The sequence below is a fragment of the Ranitomeya variabilis genome, chromosome 1, assembly GCF_051348905.1.
Source record: "Ranitomeya variabilis isolate aRanVar5 chromosome 1, aRanVar5.hap1, whole genome shotgun sequence".
Taxonomy (NCBI): Eukaryota; Metazoa; Chordata; class Amphibia; order Anura; family Dendrobatidae; genus Ranitomeya; species Ranitomeya variabilis.
The window spans coordinates 799,662,732-799,682,326 of record NC_135232.1 but is presented as its reverse complement, the minus strand read 5'-3'; the positions used below and the strand labels follow the sequence as shown (position 1 = coordinate 799,682,326).

At 43.4% G+C, this 19,595-nt stretch overlaps 1 protein-coding gene across 1 annotated transcript in view; it reads right to left on the bottom strand.

Moving 5' to 3' along the window:
• Positions 1 to 640: 640 nt before the first annotated feature.
• MFHAS1 (multifunctional ROCO family signaling regulator 1) overlaps positions 641 to 19,595 on the bottom strand; it is a 119,732-nt gene continuing 100,777 nt past the window's right edge. The window contains exons 2-3 of the mRNA XM_077273912.1: positions 15,228 to 15,547; positions 641 to 1,078 (exon numbers count right to left, since the gene is read on the bottom strand). Of these exons, the coding sequence (XP_077130027.1) occupies positions 15,417 to 15,547 (131 nt within the window). The 3' untranslated portion in view covers positions 641 to 1,078; positions 15,228 to 15,416. The remainder of the gene's footprint in view (positions 1,079 to 15,227; positions 15,548 to 19,595) is intronic.

Below are 19,595 nucleotides of genomic sequence, written 5' to 3'. Positions count from 1 at the left end.
TCATCTGCTTTTGGAGGTTCTCTGACACTTTTTTCACCTTCTGTGACCAGTAGAGATGCTTCTGTCCTGTCTAGGAAGTCTTCATTCTCTTTGATGAGTTTCAAAGTTGCTATTCTTTCTTCCAGACCCCGCACCTTTTCTTCTAAAAGGGCCACTAGTCTACACTTCTGACAGGTGAAATTGGATTCTTCTTCCGATCGATCTGTGAACATGTAGCACATGCTGCAGCTCACCATGTAGGTTGTCACATCTGCCATGTTGCTCCTAGATCCTGCTGACTTGCTGTGTGTTTTCCTAGGCACTTGCTGTGTGTTTTCCTAGGCACTTAAAGTCAGATTTGTGTCCAAAATATTTTCTAAAACAACAACTCAGATGTATATTTTAATGGGGAGAGCGGAAAAAGCTGCTGCCAAGCCAAAAAAACACATACCCGATCTCTCTTTACATCGACAGGTGACACTTAGGGCAACATACATATTGTGATCATCAACCAACTGATGCACTCTATGGTTTTGGCTGGCTTTTATCTCAAATTTCTGGCCAGCTTAGAATATGGAATTGTACGTACAGTTTTCATGTCATTTTTTTGCTACAAACATTTGCTTAAACAGAAAAAGAACACATCACTGCCACAACCATATGGATTTTTGTGAGATGTATAAAATTTAATGTGCTTTTTGATCTGAATATCTAAAAAGAAAATGATGATATTTTTTGTTCAAGTCAAACACTAGTGAACGTTAGTGGATTTTTTCTTACGTTGAAGAAGCATGTCGTCACAATACTACAATGTTACATGTTATGGCTTATAAGTGCATGGCAAGCAAATCCCTGAGAAGCCATTAACATAGCCATTTGTTGAATTCCCACCACTGATATATATAACAGCTGAATGATATCTATACAGTGGAGTAAGCACATTTACCCAACATCAATAACAATCTTTATTGTCCATAAAAGTCCATCTTTAAATTAAAACTCAAAGAAAATAAAAGTTCACGTCGTATCCAGGGATGCAGCGCATCCATTTCTGCCATGAACCGTACACGGTAATAAATTAATAAATTCTTCATGTTTCCTGTAGAAAAAGAAGACAGATATTAGGAAAGAAATTAAGAAAACAAATATAAATGTCAATGCTAAGTCTCCTATACACCGTGTTCCAAATTATTATGCAAATTGGCTTTAAGTGTCATAAAGATTTAATTGTTTTGTTTTTCAGCTAAACTCATGGATGGTATGGTGTCTCAGGGCTCAATGGATCACTGACATCAATCTTAAACACATGTATTAATTACAACAAAGGTACACCGGCGCTGTCCTAAAATACTGTACTGTGTGAGCTGCTGGCACCCTGGCAGGTGGGATGTGCGGACCTGCCCAAATAACCAACCAAAAACCAAACAAGAGTCTGCCGCGCTCCAACACAGATGGGTGAACAAATGTCTGCGTAACACTGCTCACCTGATAGTGCTAGTGTTCAACCGTGTTAGCACAGTCCCGGAGCTGAAGTAGCAACACCAGATCGGTGTGCCCAAAGTCACCGGTGTATCCGCTGCCTTGGCTGGGTCTGCAGATGGGGAGCGTCCTCCCTGAACACCGGAAGTAGCTCCTGGAGAGCTGGAGTGTGCTGATCGGCGGTGTGCCTCGGCCGAAGGCGCCGCCGTGTGTGAGCAAGGTGTACGAGGGGCGTGGTAGAGCGGTGACGTCACCTGTCCGTAGAAGACGGGCATGTACAGGGGCCAATGACCGACGCGTTTCGAGGGAGACCTTGAGGAAGAGGGACGTCTCCCTCGAAACGCGTCGGTCATTGGCCCCTGTACATGCCCGTCTTCTACGGACAGGTGACGTCACCGCTCTACCACGCCCCTCGTACACCTTGCTCACACACGGCGGCGCCTTCGGCCGAGGCACACCGCCGATCAGCACACTCCAGCTCTCCAGGAGCTACTTCCGGTGTTCAGGGAGGACGCTCCCCATCTGCAGACCCAGCCAAGGCAGCGGATACACCGGTGACTTTGGGCACACCGATCTGGTGTTGCTACTTCAGCTCCGGGACTGTGCTAACACGGTTGAACACTAGCACTATCAGGTGAGCAGTGTTACGCAGACATTTGTTCACCCATCTGTGTTGGAGCGCGGCAGACTCTTGTTTGGTTTTTGGTTGGTTATTTGGACATGTATTAATTAGTTTTCCAGGTGATTCTAATTAAAGGAAAACTAATTAAAAATGATGTTCCACATTATTAAAGGGAACCTGTCACCTGAATTTGGCGGGACCAGTTTTGGGTCATATGGGCGGGGTTTTCGGGTGTTTGATTCACCCTTTCCTTACCCGCTGGCTGCAATATTGGATTGAAGTTCAATATTGCCTTGCGCAGGCGTGTACTCTGGAGGACAGAGAATGAACTTCAATCCAATATTGCAGCCAGCGGGTAAGGAAAGGGTGAATCAAACACCCGAAAACCCCGCCCATATGACCCAAAACTGGTCCCGCCAAATTCAAGTGACAGGTTCCCTTTAAGCAGGCCACAGTTTTCAAGTAACATGGGAAAGAAAAAGGATCTCTCTGCTGCCGAAAAAGCATCAAATAGTGCAATGCCTTGGTCAAGGGATGAAAACATTAGATATTTCTCAAAATCTTAAGCATGATCATCATACTGTGAAGAGATTTGTGGCTGAATCTGAGCACAGATGTGTTTGTGCTGATAAAGGCATAATGAGGAAGGTTTCTGCCAGGCAAGTTCAACGGATAAAGAAAGCAGCTGCTAAAAAGCCATTACAAACCAGCAAACAGATATTTGAAGCTGCTGGTGCTTCTGGAGTCCATCGAACCTCAAGGTGTAGGATCCTTCAAAGGCTAGCTGTGGTGCATGAACCTACTATTCGGCCACCCCTAAACAGTGTTCACAAGCAGAAACGGTTGCAGTGGGCCCAGACATACATGAAGACTAAATTTCAAACAGTCTTGTTTACTGATGAGTGTCGAGTAACCTTGGATGGTCCAGATGGATGGAGTAGTGGATGGTTGGTGGATGGCCACCATGTCCCAACAAGGCTGCAACGTCAGCAAGGAGGGTATAAAAGGAGATAAACTGATGGTGTGGCCACCATCTTCCCCTGACCTCAACCCTATAGAGAACCTTTGGAGTATCAGCAAGCAAAAGCTCTATGAGGGTAGGAGGCAGTTCACATCAAACAGCAGCTCTGGGAGGCTATATGACTTCATGCAAACAAATACAAGCAGAAACTCTCCAAAAACTCACAAGTTCAATGGATGCAAGAATTGTGAAGGTGATAGCAAAGAAGGGGTCATATGTTAACATGTAACTTGGCCTGTTAGGATGTTTTGGAGATAAATAGCTTTTTTGTTCAGTGAATGTGACCTCCTAATGCTGCAAATTCCACAAATGAGCATTTTCAGTTCTTTAAAACATATCAAATGTTTAGAAATTCTACTGTGCCTAATAATTTGGAACAGTGCATTTTGAGGTTTTAATCATTTTGGAGATTATACTGTTATCATTGGGAGGTTTCTTCAATAAATTTGATGTATGATCTAGCGGGTGATGACTTTTATTAGACTCACTGTCATTTGCAGAATGACATTTCCGAGAAAAATATCATTTGCATAATAATTTGGAACATGGTGTATTAGCACCAGGAAAGGTAAAACTCTTATATCATAGATGGCCTAAAAGAAGAACTTACTGATTTTTAAGTAAATGACTCATGTTCATGGCACAGGTGCTTTGAAGACCTGTGTCGTACTATTAGGCTATGGGCAGACGGCATTTTTAAGTTTATTTTTAGCAGATCAGATGTTAATCCTCTTTGATGTTCATATGAGGAATTTTTGATTTTTTTTTTCACTTCAGGTTTTGAAAAATGCTTGGTGGAAAAAAAAAAAAGAAAGCGTATCAAATATTTGAAGCGGATCCTAAAGGAAACCTCTCGAAACTAGGGACCAAGGCCCCCTTCACACGTCCGTGTTTCTGGTGTGTGTGGCATCCGTTTTCACACGTACTGGTGACATGTACACACCCATTATACTCTATGGGGCTGTGCACATGTCTGTGTGACCTCCACATAGATATGTCCTCATACACAAGTGAATGATATAAGTATGACATCCATGTGCCATCCGTGTGACACGAACCAAAACAGAATGCAGAACAGAAATTAACGATTTTTAGGTGCAAAACATGTGCAAAGATATAGATAGATGGATATATAGATAACATTGGATTCGGTGGACTGAGGCGGACCTGCATGGGATTTGTTTTCTTTTTAATAAAGTGGTGAACCAGGAACGTGTGAGGGAGTGTTTATTTAAATAAAAAAATGTTTTGTCTGTTTGGAAAATTCATAGTTGACATTAACCTTAAGCCTCATTACCAGAGCACTAGGGCAATTGGGAAGCGCCAGAATTGGAGCATCTAATGAGTTGAGCCACTTCTGGGGTGGCTGTGGGCTGGTATTTTTAGGCTGGAAGGACCCAATAACCAGGGATCTTCCCAGCCTTATAATATCAGCCCGCAGCTGTCTGCTTTGCCTTTGCTGGTTACAAAAAAAGGGGGGGGGGGAACCCCCACGTCATTTTATTAGGTTAATCCATGTACAGTAAACTACACAAGCATGGCACTACACTGTGTTCCAAATTATTATGCAAATTGGATTTAAGAGTCAAAGATTTAATTGTTTTGTTTTTCAAATAAACTCGTGGATGGTATTGTGTCTCAGGGCTCAATGCATCACTGAAATCAATCTTAAACACATGTGATAATTAGTTTTCCAGGTGATTCTAATTAAAGAAAAACTACTTAAAAATGATGTTCCACATTATTAAGCAGGTCACAGTTTTCAAGTAACATGGGAAAGAAAAAGGATCTCTCTGCTGCTGAAAAGCATCAAATAGTGCAATGCCTTGGTGAAGGGATGAAAACATTAGAAATTTTCCAAAAACATAAGCGTGATCATCGTACTGTTAAGAGATTTGTGGCTGTATCTGAGCACAAATGTGTTTGTGCTGATAAAGGCATAATGAGGAAGATTTCTGCCAGGCAAGTTCATCGGATTAAGAGAGCAGCTGCTAAACAGCCATTACAAAGAAGCAAACAGATATTTGAAGCTGCTGGTGCCACTGGTGTCCCTCGAACCTCAAGGTGTAGGCTCCTTCAAAGGCTTGCTGTGGTGCATAAACCTACTATTCGGCCACCCTTAAACAGTGTTCACAAGCAGAAATGGTTGTATTGGGCCCACACATACATGAAGACTAATTTCCAAACAGTCTTGTTTACTGATAAGTGTTGAGCAACCCTGGATGGTCCAGATGGATGGAGTAGTGGATGGTTGGTGGATGGCCACCATGTCCCAACAAGGCTGCAACGTCAGCGAGGAGGTGGAGGAGTCATGTTTTGGGCCAGAATCATGGGAAACAGCTGATAAGGCCCTTTAAGGTTCCTGAAGGTGTGAAAATGACCTCTGTAAAGTATATAGAGTTTCTGACTGACAACTTTCTTCTATGGTCTAAAAAGCAGAAATGTGCCTTCAGGAGCAAAATCATCTTCATGCTGACAATGCCCCATCTCATGCTGCAAAGAATACCTCTGAGTCATTGGCTGCTATGGGCATAAAAGGAGATAAACTCATGGTGTGGCCACCATCTTCCCCTGACCTCAACCCTATAGAGAACCTTTAGAGGATCATCAAGCAAAAGATCTATGAGGGTGGGAGACAGTTCACATCCAAACAGCAGCTCTGGGAGGCTATTCCAACTTCATGCAAAGAAATACAAGCAGAAACTCTCCAAAAACTCACAAGTTCAATGGATGCAAGAATTGTGAAGGTGACATCAAAGAAGGGTCCTATGTTAACATGTAACTTGGCCTGTTAGGATGTTTTGGAGTTAAATAGCTTTTTTGTTCAGTGAATGTGACCTCCTAATGCTGCAAATTCCACAAATGAGCATTTTCAGTTCTTTAAAACATATCAAATGTTTAGAAATTCTCCTGTGCATAATAATTTGGAACAGTGCATTTTGAGTTTTTATTCATTTTGGAGATTATACTGTTATCATTTGGAGGTTTCTTCAATAAAATTCGATGTATACTCTAACGGGTGATGACTTTTATTAGACTGACTGTCATTTGCACCGATCATTTAGGAAAATCTGATAAAAATGTAATTTGCATAATAATTTGGAACATAGTGTAATTATATACAATGGGTATGGAAAGTATTCAGACCCATTTAAATTTTTCACTCTTTGTTTCATTGCAGCCATTTGGTAAATTTCAAAAAGTAAATTTTTTTCTCATTAATGTACACTCTGCACCTCATCTTGACTGAAAAAAAAACAGTAATGTAGAAATTTTTGCAAATTTAATAAAAAAGAAAAACTGAAATATCACATGGTCATAAGTATTCAGACCCTTTGCTCAGTATTGAGTAGAAACACCCTTTTGAGCTACAGCCATGAGTCTTGGGAATGATGCAACAAGTTTTTTCACATGGATTCAGGGATTCTTTGCCATTCTTCCTTGCAGATCCTCTCCAGTTCCGTCATACAAAAATGATTATTCGCGCCTAGCCACACAGCATTAGTTATATGGACAGATTGTAGGTGGATGTAAAACACACACACACTCTCTAGCCACACTAGACCCTTTCCTACTTTTGCTTATTTTTTCTACTCTGATAATATATAAGCCTGGAGGACTGTTATTTCTGGTGGCGCCCTTCCTGTTAACTCTTTAACAGTGGTTTCTGTGCTGCTACTACCTTCCCTCCTTTCACCTGTTCTTAATGTTGTTATATATTACCAATAAAGTTTATAGTATCTCCATGTATTGTGTGTGACCATTTGTCATCGCTTTTTTTCTTTTTAAGTTTAATCCTTATCGTGATGATAGGTCTTGTTGGTCCTTGTTCACATATGGTACAGATTTCTGTTATATTATGAGTTACCATGGTGATGAGTCATATAAGTTGTTATTCATACCCTTCATGTATATGTTGGAGATAGGGCGTCCTATATCCAGTACACCGAGACGCCCTGCGCCCTATATCCAGTACACCGAGACGCCCTGCGCCCTATATCCAGTACACCGAGACGCCCTGCGCCCTATATCCAGTACACCGAGACGCCCTGCGCCCTATATCCAGTACACCGAGACGCCCTGCGCCCTATATCCAGTACACCGAGACTCCCTGCGCCCTTTATCCAGTACACCGAGACTCCCTGCGCCCTATATCCAGTACACCGAGACTCCCTGCGCCCTATATCCAGTACACCGAGACTCCCTGCGCCCTATATCCAGTACACCGAGACTCCCTGCGCCCTATATCCAGTACACCGAGACGCTCAGGGTAGTGTGGCTAGAGAGTGTGTGCATGTTTTACAGCACGGTGGCGCAGTGGATAGTACTGCAGCCTTGCAGCGCTGGAGTCCTGGGTTCAAATCCCACCAAGGAAAACATCTGCAAGGAGTTTGTATGTTCTCTCCGTGTTTGTGTGGGTTTCCTCCGGGTTCCCCGGTTTCCTCCCACATTCCAAAGACATACTGATAGGGAATCTAGATTGTGAGCCCCAATGGGGACAGCGATGATAATGTGTGCAAACTGTAAAGCGCTGCGGAATATGTTAGCGCTATATAAAAATAAAGATTATTATTATTATCTGCCCATAAGAACTAGTGCTCTTTGGCTAAGCGCGAATAATCATTTTTATTGATATACGTCACTAGACAAATCTGTGTTTTTTGCCTTATTCGCTGCTAGTTGGTGGTATACATACGAGCGCCACTGTACATTCAGCCAGTATTATTATTACACCTACTACATTTTGGGATAGGATCTTGGAGATGGGAATACCTCTTTAAAGGAGCAGATCTGAGATTAGCCTTCTTTCCCCCTCTATTAGCAAATAGCAATGTGTATGCAGAGAAGGTAGTGCAATACTTACTGGTCGCCATCTTCTGCCGTTTCCAGCTCCGCTCTGGCGTCACATGACCACATTTTTGACCTTCCCAATCACACAGTGTCTGCTGCGTGGAGCGGAGATCATTTCCTCAATGTAAGTCTATGGGATTCAGAACAAGACTAGAGCCTCAATCTGAGACTTATAGATTTACATTGAAAAAGCTGAAAAAGTGACCCCTGCTCCACACAGCAGACACGGTGTGATTCGGTAGGTCACAAATGTGCATGTGCATACACATTATGATGTGCTAATAGAGGGGAAAAGAAAAAAGAAAATCACGAGTGCTCCTTTAAGTTCTAAGGTCTCACTCAGATGTCAGTGGCTATTCATGTATGCAAACAATGGTACGAGTGTCAGGGTTTTGGATCCGGGTTTCATCAGTGTTTGGTCACAGTCAGTTTTTGCCATCAGTGTTTCATCAGTGACTTTCTCATATGAATAAATAAATACACTACAAAGCTCATGCTGTCCATTACTTTTCACTCAACCATAGGGTTGTTTGGGTATTTTTCATCCATGTTGCCAGTAAAAAAAATGACTGGTCCGTAATTTCAGCATGGATACAGTCCCCCAAAAACACAGTATCTGATCTCAATAGACCCATAGACTACAAGGGGTTCTAATTAGTGATGAGTTAACGTGCTCGGATGTGTTATCTGAGCATGCTCGGGTGCTATCCGGGTGACTTCGGGCTGCTAGAAAAATATGTTTTGAGTCCCTGCAGCTGGATGTCTCATCGCTGTTAGGTTAATGTTCATATAAAATGGGTGTGTAGTTTGATCTCAGAATTTGGCTTTTTTCACAGCCAGAATGAATTCTCCCCCTTAATCTTTGTGCGTCCTATTACTCCGTGAGCCTTCTAATCTGTAATATGGCACATAGTTCTAATGCTGAGCGACTTCCTGCTGTATTGTTCTGCAAACACACTTGCAGCATAGGATGTCAGGAATGTGCAGGTTATTGTCACCAGATTATTCCAGGACTAGAGCTACTAGACCTTCCACAATGTTATCAATTCAAAATTGTACGGTAGTCATAAAGTTGCTTTTCCTCCATAGAAAAAACATAGGGAAGTCACACCGTGTTTCTGATTTTAGCTGTGACTCATTGACCATACTAGATTAAGTGGTTGTTATAATTAATTGTTTCTTGCTTCTATGTGTTCCCTTTAATGTTGCTGTTATCTGTACTGTTATCTGTGCTGCTGAGGAACTCTGGACAGAATCAGTCTCCTTCTCCTCCTGGCAGCTGTCAATTCCCTTCCAGAATTGTTCTCAACTACACTACCATGTTTCTACAGAGCTCCTTCATCACAAGCAGGGAAGAGAGGATCATTATTAGTGATGAGCGAGTATGCTCGTTACCCAAGTTTCTCCGTGCATGCTCGGGTGATCTCCGAGTATTTCGGCGTACTTGGAGATTTAGTGTATGTCGACACAGCTGCATGATTTGCGGCTGCTAGACAGCTTGATTACATGTGGGGATTCCCTAACAAACAGGCAACCCCCACATGTGCTCAAGCTGTCTAGCAGACGAAAATCATGCAGCTGAGTCGACATCAACTAAATCTCCGAGCATGCTGAAATACTCGGAGATCACCCGAGCGTGCTCGGAGAAACTCGAGTAACGAGTACACTCGCTCATCACTAATCATTATACAAAGAACTGACTGTGGGCAGAGTGACTGACCATTGGTGTCCACCTGTTCTCAGCTAAGGTGGGCAGAGCTAGACATTTTCAACAAGTAAACATCACACCTCTTCACTAGATCCCTTGTACCTGTATGTAAAGACCGAACATTGTTCATTTTAATGATGTATACAATAAATGTGATGTAAAGCAAAATCAAAACATTACCTTTAAGGTACCGTCACATTAAGCGACGCTGCAGCAATATAAACAACGATGCCGATCGCTGCAGCGTCGCTGTTTCATCGTTGCGTGGTCGCTGGAGAGCTGTCACACAGACAGCTCTCCAGCGACCAACGATGCCGAAGTCCCCGGGTAACCAGGGTAAACATCGGGTTACTAAGCGCAGGGCCGCGCTTAGTAACCCGATGTTTACCCTGGTTACCAGTGTAAATGTAAAAAAAACAAACACTACATACTTACATTCCGGTGTCTGTCGCGTCCCCCGGCATCCGCTTCCCTGCACTGTGTAAGCGCCGGCCCTAAAGCACAGCGGTGACGTCACCGCTGTGCTTTGCTTTACGGCCGGCACTGACACATTCAGTGCAGGAAGCTCTGAGCAGCAGCGCAGACGCCGGGGGACGTGACAGACATCAGAAGGTGAGTAAGTACTGTTTTTTTTTTTACTTTTACAATGGTAACCAGAGTAAATATCGGGTTACTAAGCGCGGCCCTGCACTTGGTAACCCGATATTTACCCTGGTTACCATTGTAAAACATTGCTGGCATCGTTGCTTTTGCGGTCAAACACAACGATACATGCCGATCTGACGACCAAATAAAGTTCTGGCCTTCTAGCTCCGACCAACGATATCACAGCAGGACCCAGATCGCTGCTGCGTGTCAAACACAACGATATCGCTAGCCAGGACGCTGCAACGTCACGGATCGCTGTCGTTATCGTTGGAAAGTTGGTCAGTGTGAAGGTACCTAAAGGCTATGTTCACACGCTGCGGTTTTTGCTGCGGATCCGCAGCGGATTTGCAGCTGCGGATCCGCAGCCGTTTTCCATGCAGGGTACAGTACAATGTTACCCTATGGAAAACAAAAACCGCTGTGCCCACTTTGCGTTTTTCCGCTTGAAAATCAGCGTGGATTTTCAGCGGAAAAAAAGAAGTAGCATGTCAATTCTTTCTGCGGATTCCGCAGCGGTTTTCCACCTGCACCAATAGGAAAGTGCAGTTGGAAATCCGCAGTGGAATCCGCAGTAGAAACCGCACAAAAAACCGCAGTGAAAACCACCGTGGTTTTGCACTGCGGTTTTTCCAAATCCGCAGCTGAAAAATCCGCAGCAAAAAAAGGATAGTGTGAACAAGCCCTAAGGGTACTGTCACACAGTGGCACTTTGGTCGCTACGACGGCACGATCTGTGACGTTGCAGCGTCGCTTGATTATGGCTCCTGCGTCGTATACTGCGGTCACACGTTGCAATACACGGCGCTGGAGCGATAATTTCATGACGTATTTGCGATGTAGAAGCCGTTGGTTACTGTGCGCACATCGTATACAACCTTTGTTACACGATGCGATCATGCCGCCACAGCGGGACACTTGACGACGAAAGAAAGTTTCAAACGATGTGCTACGACGTACGATTCTCAGCGGGGTCCCTGATCGCAGTAGCGTGTCAGACACTGCGATATCGTATGGATATCGCTGGAACGTCACGGATCGTACCGTCGTAGCGACAAAAGTGCCACTGTGTGACAGTACCCTAAAGGTACCGTCACACTAGGCGATATCGCCAGCGATCCGTGACGTTGCAGCGACCTGGATAGCGATATCGCTGTATTTGACACGCAGCAGCGATCTGGATCCCGCTGTGAAATTGCTGGTCGCTGCTAGAAGGTCTGCACTTTATTTGGTCGCTAGGTCGCCGTGTATCGCCGTGTTTGACAGCAAAAGCAAGGATACCAGCGATATTTTACACTGGTAACCAGGGTAAACATCGGGTTACTAAGCGCAGGGCCGCGCTTAGTAACCCGATGTTTACCCTGGTTACCAGCGTAAAAGTTAAAAAAACAAACAGCACATACTCACCAGCGCGCTCCCCAGCCTCTGCTTCCTGACACTGACTGAGCGCCGGCCCTAAACTGAAAGTGAAAGCACAGCGGTGACGTCACCGCTGTGCTGTTAGGGCCGGAGCTCAGTCAGTGTCAGGAAGCAGAGGCTGGGGGACGCGCTGGTGAGTATGTGCTGTTTGTTTTTTTAACTTTTAGGATGGTAACCAGGGTAAACATCGGGTTACTAAGCGCGGCCCTGCGCTTAGTAACCCGATGCTTACCCTGGTTACCCGGGGACCTCGGCATCGTTGGTCGCTGGAGAGCGGTCTGTGTGACAGCTCTCCAGCGACCAAACAGCGACGCTGCAGCGATCGGCATCGCTGTCGCTATCGCTGCAGCGTCGCTTAATGTGACGGTACCTTTAGTGTTACACTAAATCACCAATTTCCTCCCACCAGGAGATAATTGTAAATGCTATTTAGGTCTTATTCACTAATTGTAAGCCCAAACAAGGGAAGAGGAGGTGTTTCTCTGTAGATACTTGTACAGAATACTGACCAGTATACTCCCCCAATGCCAGGGTCACACGACCACACTACAACTTAGGCCAGTCATGTCCTCAAAATGTACTTGTGACTGGTTCTGTGTGTTTGTCAAGGACTGGAGCTGCTTGTTGCTGATATGCCTTAGTGTGCTCTGTGAAATGGATCAGGCTAGTGCAAACTGCAATTTTTTGTTTTCACACCCGTTGATCAGTGTGAAAAAATGCACATGTATACTGGTTATTATTGGATGAGCGTGCTGAAATTATGTACAGCACACTGATCAAAAATACGGTCTGAGCCCGGTCTAAAGCAGTGGTCCCCAATGTGTGACTCTCCCCCTGCAGCGAAACATCTGCCGTCATGGCACGCTAGGAGCCACAGCTCGCAGCAGCTGGAGAGCCACAGGTTGTAGATGGCAGCCCTAAAGTAATATCTTGTGATAGCCGTTTAGGAAAGAAAAATAAAGGTTGGTATAACCCTATTCCTTAATCTTACATGTGGATAACTCAATTTGGATTATGTTGGGCTGAGATGTAGTAATGTGCAAAAGTTTGGGGCAGGTATGGAAAATATTCAATGCTTTCAAAAATAAGTGATAATAGTTTATTTTAATCAATTGGCAAAATGCAAAGTGGATGAACAAAAAAAAATCTAAATCAAATAAATATTTGGTGTGACCCCTTTTGCCTTCATCACAGTTTTTGAAAGAACTTGGTAGAGAGGTTGTTCAAAACATAACAGAGAACTGACCACAGATCTTCTGTAGATAAAGGCTTCCACAAATCCTGCTGTTTATTCCTACAAAGTGGAGATAAGGGTTCTGTGGTGGCCATATCATCACTTCCAGGACTCCTTGTTCTTCTTTACAGTGAAGATAGTTCTTAATGATACTGACTTTATGCTTAGGGTCGTCCTGCTTAGGAATACATTTGGAGCTAATTAAATGAGTCACTGGTGGCATAGTATAATGGATAAGTATCTGCCTGCATTTCTCAGCATCGAGGACATCATTATTCATGACCAAATTCTCAACTCCTTTTGATAAAATGTAGCCCCAAACTTGCAATGAACCTCCACCATGCTTCACTGTCGTCTGCAGACACTCATTATTGTACTGTTCTACTGTACTTAGTTGGCAAACTACCTGTTACAGCCAAATATTTCACATTTTGACTAATTAGACCAGAGCACCTGCTGCCATTTTTCTGGACTCCAGTTCCTATGTTTTCATGAATAGTTGAGTCACTTGGCCTTGTTTCCAAGTCTAAGGTTTGGCTTTTTGGGAGTAATTATTCACTGAAGACCACTTTTGGCCAGACTACTCCATACAGTAGATGGGTGTAGATGGGTCCCAATATTTGCTGCCAGATCTGTGCTCATGGCCCTGCTGGACATCTTCCAATTTCAAAGGAAAGTTAGCATGATGTGTCTTTCATCTATGCTCCATTGGGTTTCCTTGACTGACTACTGTGTCTACGGACCACCCCGTGCCCATTATTTGGCGTTTCAGCAAAGTAGTTTGAACAACACATCTTGAATCATAAGTGGGTTTTGAAAGCTTAGCCTTAGAGAGACCTTGCTGATGCAGTACCTCCTGTCTGGTTGCTGTGCTCAGTCTTGCCATGGATACATGACCTGTGACATGAAAAAGGAACAAAGACCTGGAAGTGATCATTTGGCCCCCACAGCGCCTTTGTTTCAACATGATGGAATCTGTCTAGGATTACATTAAAGGTACCTTCACACGAAGCGACGCTGCAGCGATAGCGACAACGATGCCGATCGCTGCAGCGTCGCTGTTTGGTCGCTGGAGAGCTGTCACACAGACAGCTCTCCAGCGACCAACGATGCCGAGGTCCCCGGGTAACCAGGGTAAACATCGGGTTGCTAAGCGCAGGGCCGCGCTTAGTAACCCGATGTTTACCCTGGTTACCAGCGTAAAAGTAAAAAAAACAAACAGTACATACTCACCTGCGCGTCCCCCAGCGTCTGCTTCCTGACACTGACTGAGCTCCGGCCCTAACAGCACAGCGGTGACGTCACCGCTGTGCTTTCACTTTCACTTTAGGGCCGGCGCTCAGTCAGTGTCAGGAAGCAGACGCTGGGGGATGCACAGGTGAGCATGTACTGTTTGTTTTTTTTACTTTTACGCTGGTAACCAGGGTAAACATCGGGTTACTAAGCGCGGCCCTGCGCTTGGTAACCCGATGTTTACCCTGGTTACCAGTGTAAAACATCGCTGGTATCGTTGCTTTTGCTTTCAAACACAACGATACACAGCGATCTGACGACCAAATAAAGTTCTGGACTTTATTCAGCGACCAGCGACATCACAGCAGTATCCTGATCGCTGCTGCGTGTCAAACGAAACAATATCGCTAGCGAGGACGCTGCAACGTCACGGATCGCTAGCGATGTCGTTTCGTGTGAAGGTACCTTAAGAGACACAAGGGTCTGCACAAGATGTGGAATTGTTTCTCCAAGATGTTTGAAACACACTCTCTGCTGAGTTCCTTCAAAACTGTATGCAAGGGCACCTAGAATAATTCATGCTGTTTTGCAGGCAAAGGATGGTCACACCATATGTCGATTTGATTTAGATTTCTCTTTTGTTAATTCACTTTGCATTTTTGTTAATTGATAAAACTGCCGAACAGACAAATTCCCATGTTCAAAAGCCATCAGTCACCCTGTGTGACCGCAGACTGTGGAATTGGGACAGCGTGTGCTGCGCACATTGTCACAATTCTCCGGTGTTGTATGAGCGAGTGGACAGTCAGGTAATTATGGTTACATGCCGACTACACGCATTCACGGAAGTGAACTGAGAGGAGCCGAACATTATACAAATTGTGGCCATGCACTGGCAATACCGGGGAATCGTAACATCATGCACCCCACTCGCTGTCAGGAGTCAGCAGTCTGAAGTCACACAGTGACATTGCCCCAAGCCTGGGAACCCCTGTAAGGCCTAAATACACACAGGGCTTCCAGAATAGCCACTTACCTTAAAGCTTTGAAGTGAAATTGGGGCCTGTCTGTTAATAAGTGGGGTGCCCTTGCTGCATTCCAAAATGTCACAATATCCCGGTTCTTTGATAAAACGTTTGGGTGCTTTGATTGTCTTTTTCCTTCCTTAATATCTCTGATTTCATAGTTCACAAATACTGCAGCAGAGAAGCGGGATATTGGGCTGTCACTTGGAGCAGGGGCTGATCACTGTAGGAGTGGGGGGATAAACCAGGGCGACGTTCACTCGCTCACTGCCATTTTTTGGACAGATTATTTCCTTTATCCCTTCTGGTCTTGGCTGAGTCAGTAACTCTCCTACAAAAAGAACAGATAAAACGGATATTAGCAGACATTCATTATTATGTTAATTACACTTTTTTTAATTAAGATATTTTAGAGATGAAAAAGTTAAAAAGAGCTGGCAAAGCAGTGCTGAAAGTTTTACTTAAAGGGACTTGAAGGGAACTTGTGATATTAAAGGGAACCTGTCACCCCCAAAATCGACGATGAGCTAAGCCCACCGGCATCAGGGGCTTATCTATAGCATTCTGTAATGCTGTAGAGAAGCCCCCGATGTATCCTGAAAGATGAGGAAAAGAGGTTAGATTATACACACCCAGGGGTGGTCCCGCTGCGGTCCGGTCCGATCGGTGTCGCGGTCCGGGGCCTCCCATCTTCTTATGATGACGTCCTCTTCTGGCATTCACGCCACGGCTCCTGAGCAAATTACTGCAGTGCGCAGGCGCCGGGCCTCTCTGACTTTTCCAAGCCGCAGCGTGAATGGCAGAAGAGAACGTTATCGACCATCGTATCGGGACCGCCCCTGGGTGAGTATAATCTAACCTCTTTTTATTATCTTTCAGGATACATCGGGGGCTTATCTACAGCATTACAGAATGCTGTAGATAAGCCCCTGATGCTGGTGGGCTTAGCTCATCGTCGATTTTGGGGGTGACAGGTTCCCTTTAAACATGCAGGAGAAGCTGGGGAGAATGATATATAGCATTATGGGAAAATAGTCAGTAAAACTTGTTTAATTCATTGAAATCCATGCTCATTTTTGACTTCGTAGTCAAGCAGAAGGTCCTATTCAGTGACCGCTATCTTTGTATGCAAACGTATAGAGGAAAGGCTGTCAATTACTGATAAGAACCGCCCCTTTGACTGCAGGGATTTCAATGAGTAAACTATATTAGCGATTTGGATACCTTAGTGCCGCACACAGTGATGTTGCCCAACAGCAGAGCCGAGGCTAAGGCTTTGGGTAGGGGTTATGGACTGCCCACAGGGCACTTACAGGCTCATTTGCATACATAATCAGCTATTTTTTTCAACAATTAAACTCAATTTCCTGACCCAACATTGTGATTGGCCTAATAGGCCAAAAACTTCCGACAGGCTTCTACCTCCTGGTCTTTAATAACTAGACATTGATAGGTCTTGGTAATATATTTATTATTATATGTTATGTTACATATATTTATTATTTTCTATATTACTATCTACATTAAAAATAAGTCCTGAAATCTTATTTTTTTCCCTCTAACCAGTGAGCTTCATAATAGGTTATCACATCCTGTTCTGTACAGAAAGTTCTCAATATCATCACAGGCATAAGTACAATGAAAGGTTACGTAGACACAGTAGATAACACAGGATTCACTATTCACAATAGTGGAGCGGTCACCGCTCACCTCACCCCTTCCCTGCACAGTGAACTCTGCGCAGATTACAGAGCATGTCTAGTAAACACTTACACAGAATCTAATGATGACTGCAGGCTATTTTTTCCTATGGTGCATGTGGCTGCTGCAAAGCTCATCTCTGAACGTTGCCACCTTATCAGCATAAAGTAGAGACAGAGACCCTGATTCAAGCTATGTATCACTTGCAGGGCTGCTTGCTGCAGTTTTGATAAAATTACTTTTTTATCACCAAGAGATTATCACTACAGGACTAGTAAACCTGCTGCCATGTAATCCTCCATATTCATGTTCACTGTATAACCCCACACCCTCAAAATGGTAGCTTTCTGCCTATGCACAGTGTAGACAAAAAGCTGCCAATCAGCGATGTGGGTGGGGTTATACAAAGCTCAGCATTTAGAGAACTGGATGATCTGCAGCAGATAATACAGTGATATTATCAAAATGACAGCAAGCAGCCCAGTAAGGGATACATCGCAGAAATTAGTGTCTCTGTCCCCACATCATGCTGCTCTCAGGGAGTTATGTTAACTAAGTACCCCACGTTATTTCCATGCACGATTGCTATTTATTTGCTGCAGGGTATTTGCTCATTTTGTTTTTATCTTCGGTGTTTTTCTGTTTAGTAGCCGGTGTGAACATGCGCCTACACGTTGCATTTATACCAACTTATACTATGAAAACCTACAAGGAAAAAGAAGAATAATGTCTAAGAGTAAAACCAAATGAGTTTTTATTAACTAACAAAAGGAATAAATACAAAAATATAAAAAGTGGAGAATGTATACAGTGATACTAGGTCACTAGGGTACCCCAGTATAAAATCAAGACATATGTCACATGTAGCAAAAATACAAAGAAAATGTGTAATCAAATAACTAGTGTCAATTACAGCTCGAAAATAGTAAGATGGCTGATGGTGGTAGTAGTACTTTTTTTTAGAGATTGAAGCCAAGAAGTCATATAAAGGTAAGTAACTCATTCTGAAAAATTCTTGTGCAAGATTAATATTACTAATATTTAGTACAAGACTAATATCATGTGCATACCAAGATTCAGAAACTATGTGTCTTCAGATAAATGGTGGCTAAGAGACAGTGCGTCTGGTGATTATCTCAGATATTAAGGAGTACTAAGTGGCCACATTAAGGGGAGTATTCCACATCCCAATGTTTTTGCACATAGTGTAAGGCAATGAAAAATAAATAATGCAGATTGACAACGCAATCAGAACGACCAGATTAAGCCACACAGAGAATATAACAATGCATGAACAGTTAAAGGGATGAGGCAGAGCTGGATAAGTAACCTGAGTGTCAGTAGCAATACCCCAATGAGCGTTTCCAGGAGGTTAGGACTGTCCCGCATAAGGTCACCTTGACGTGGTGGGATGGCTTTTATGTTTTTTCATCAAAATTATGTTAACTAAGTGTCCTATATTATTTTCAGGCACTTTTGCTATTTAGTTATTTCCTGCAGGGTATTTGCTCATTTTGTTTTAATCTTGGATTTTTGTTCTCAGATGGAGTAGCAAAAACTTGGTGGGAGATTTCCTTTAACAGCAGGTCATCATCCCCCCTCCTAATCATGTACAAAAATATTTAAAAAAAAATCTACAATCACATTCAAAATAAAAGCAGATAAATGAATGTTTCCCTATTTGGTTTTAATAACTAATAAATATATAGGTGACGCACTCATACTGCCTCCACTGGTGGCTAAAACGCTGTTACATAAGAGAAATGCAGACTTTCCACTTAACATTAGTCTTGTGTTACAGAATCTGAGATTTCCTCCAAGGCTGTAACTAATACCATGTTAGGACACTTCTACATGAGGTTTACAGGGCGACCAGACTGATGGGAGATAATATTGTATTTCTGGCAAAGTTATTTACTGAGCAATTTCAGCATGAGCAGTTGGGACATAAAACAATAGAAATGGGTGACAATATGTTCTGAGGAATGTACCAGTATGCCAAGAAGACACATAAGTGCTCTCAAGAACCAGCGCTGCTGACAGCTTACAAGTAAGGCATGAGGTGACCTTTAACCTCAGTGAGGGACTGGTTATGTAAAAGTTTTTTTTCCTCCCCCTTTTTCCTTTCCCTTGGTGTCTCTGCCTAGTGTTACTTTCCTTCAGAACTGGCACAATCAATTTGTGAGGAATATAATCCTTCACCTGGTGGGAAGTTGAGGATGGGATGCATTTTTTGTCTTTTTCTATGTCTGATTTATATGAGTCTTGCATCATTTAAGCAAAGAATGTGTTATAATGTCTTTATTGTTACAACTTGTTAAACCTTTAATAAAAATTACAACTATAAAAAAAGCACTATAGACTACCTCAAAAGGCGCAAGCTGAAGGTTTTATAATGGCCCTCACAGTCCCCTGATCTGAACATCATTGAAAATCTGTGGCTAGACCTCAAAACAGTAGTGCATGCAAGACGACCCAGGAATCTCACAGAATTGGAAGAATTTTCCAAGGAACAATGCATGAAAATCCCTCAAACAAGAATTGAACAACTCTTAGCTGGCTCCAAATAGCATTTACAAACTGTGATACTTGCAAAAGGGGGTGCTGTTAGATATTAATCATGCAGGGTGCCCAAACTTTTGCATAGGCCCATTTTCCTTTTTGTAATTTTTAAAATG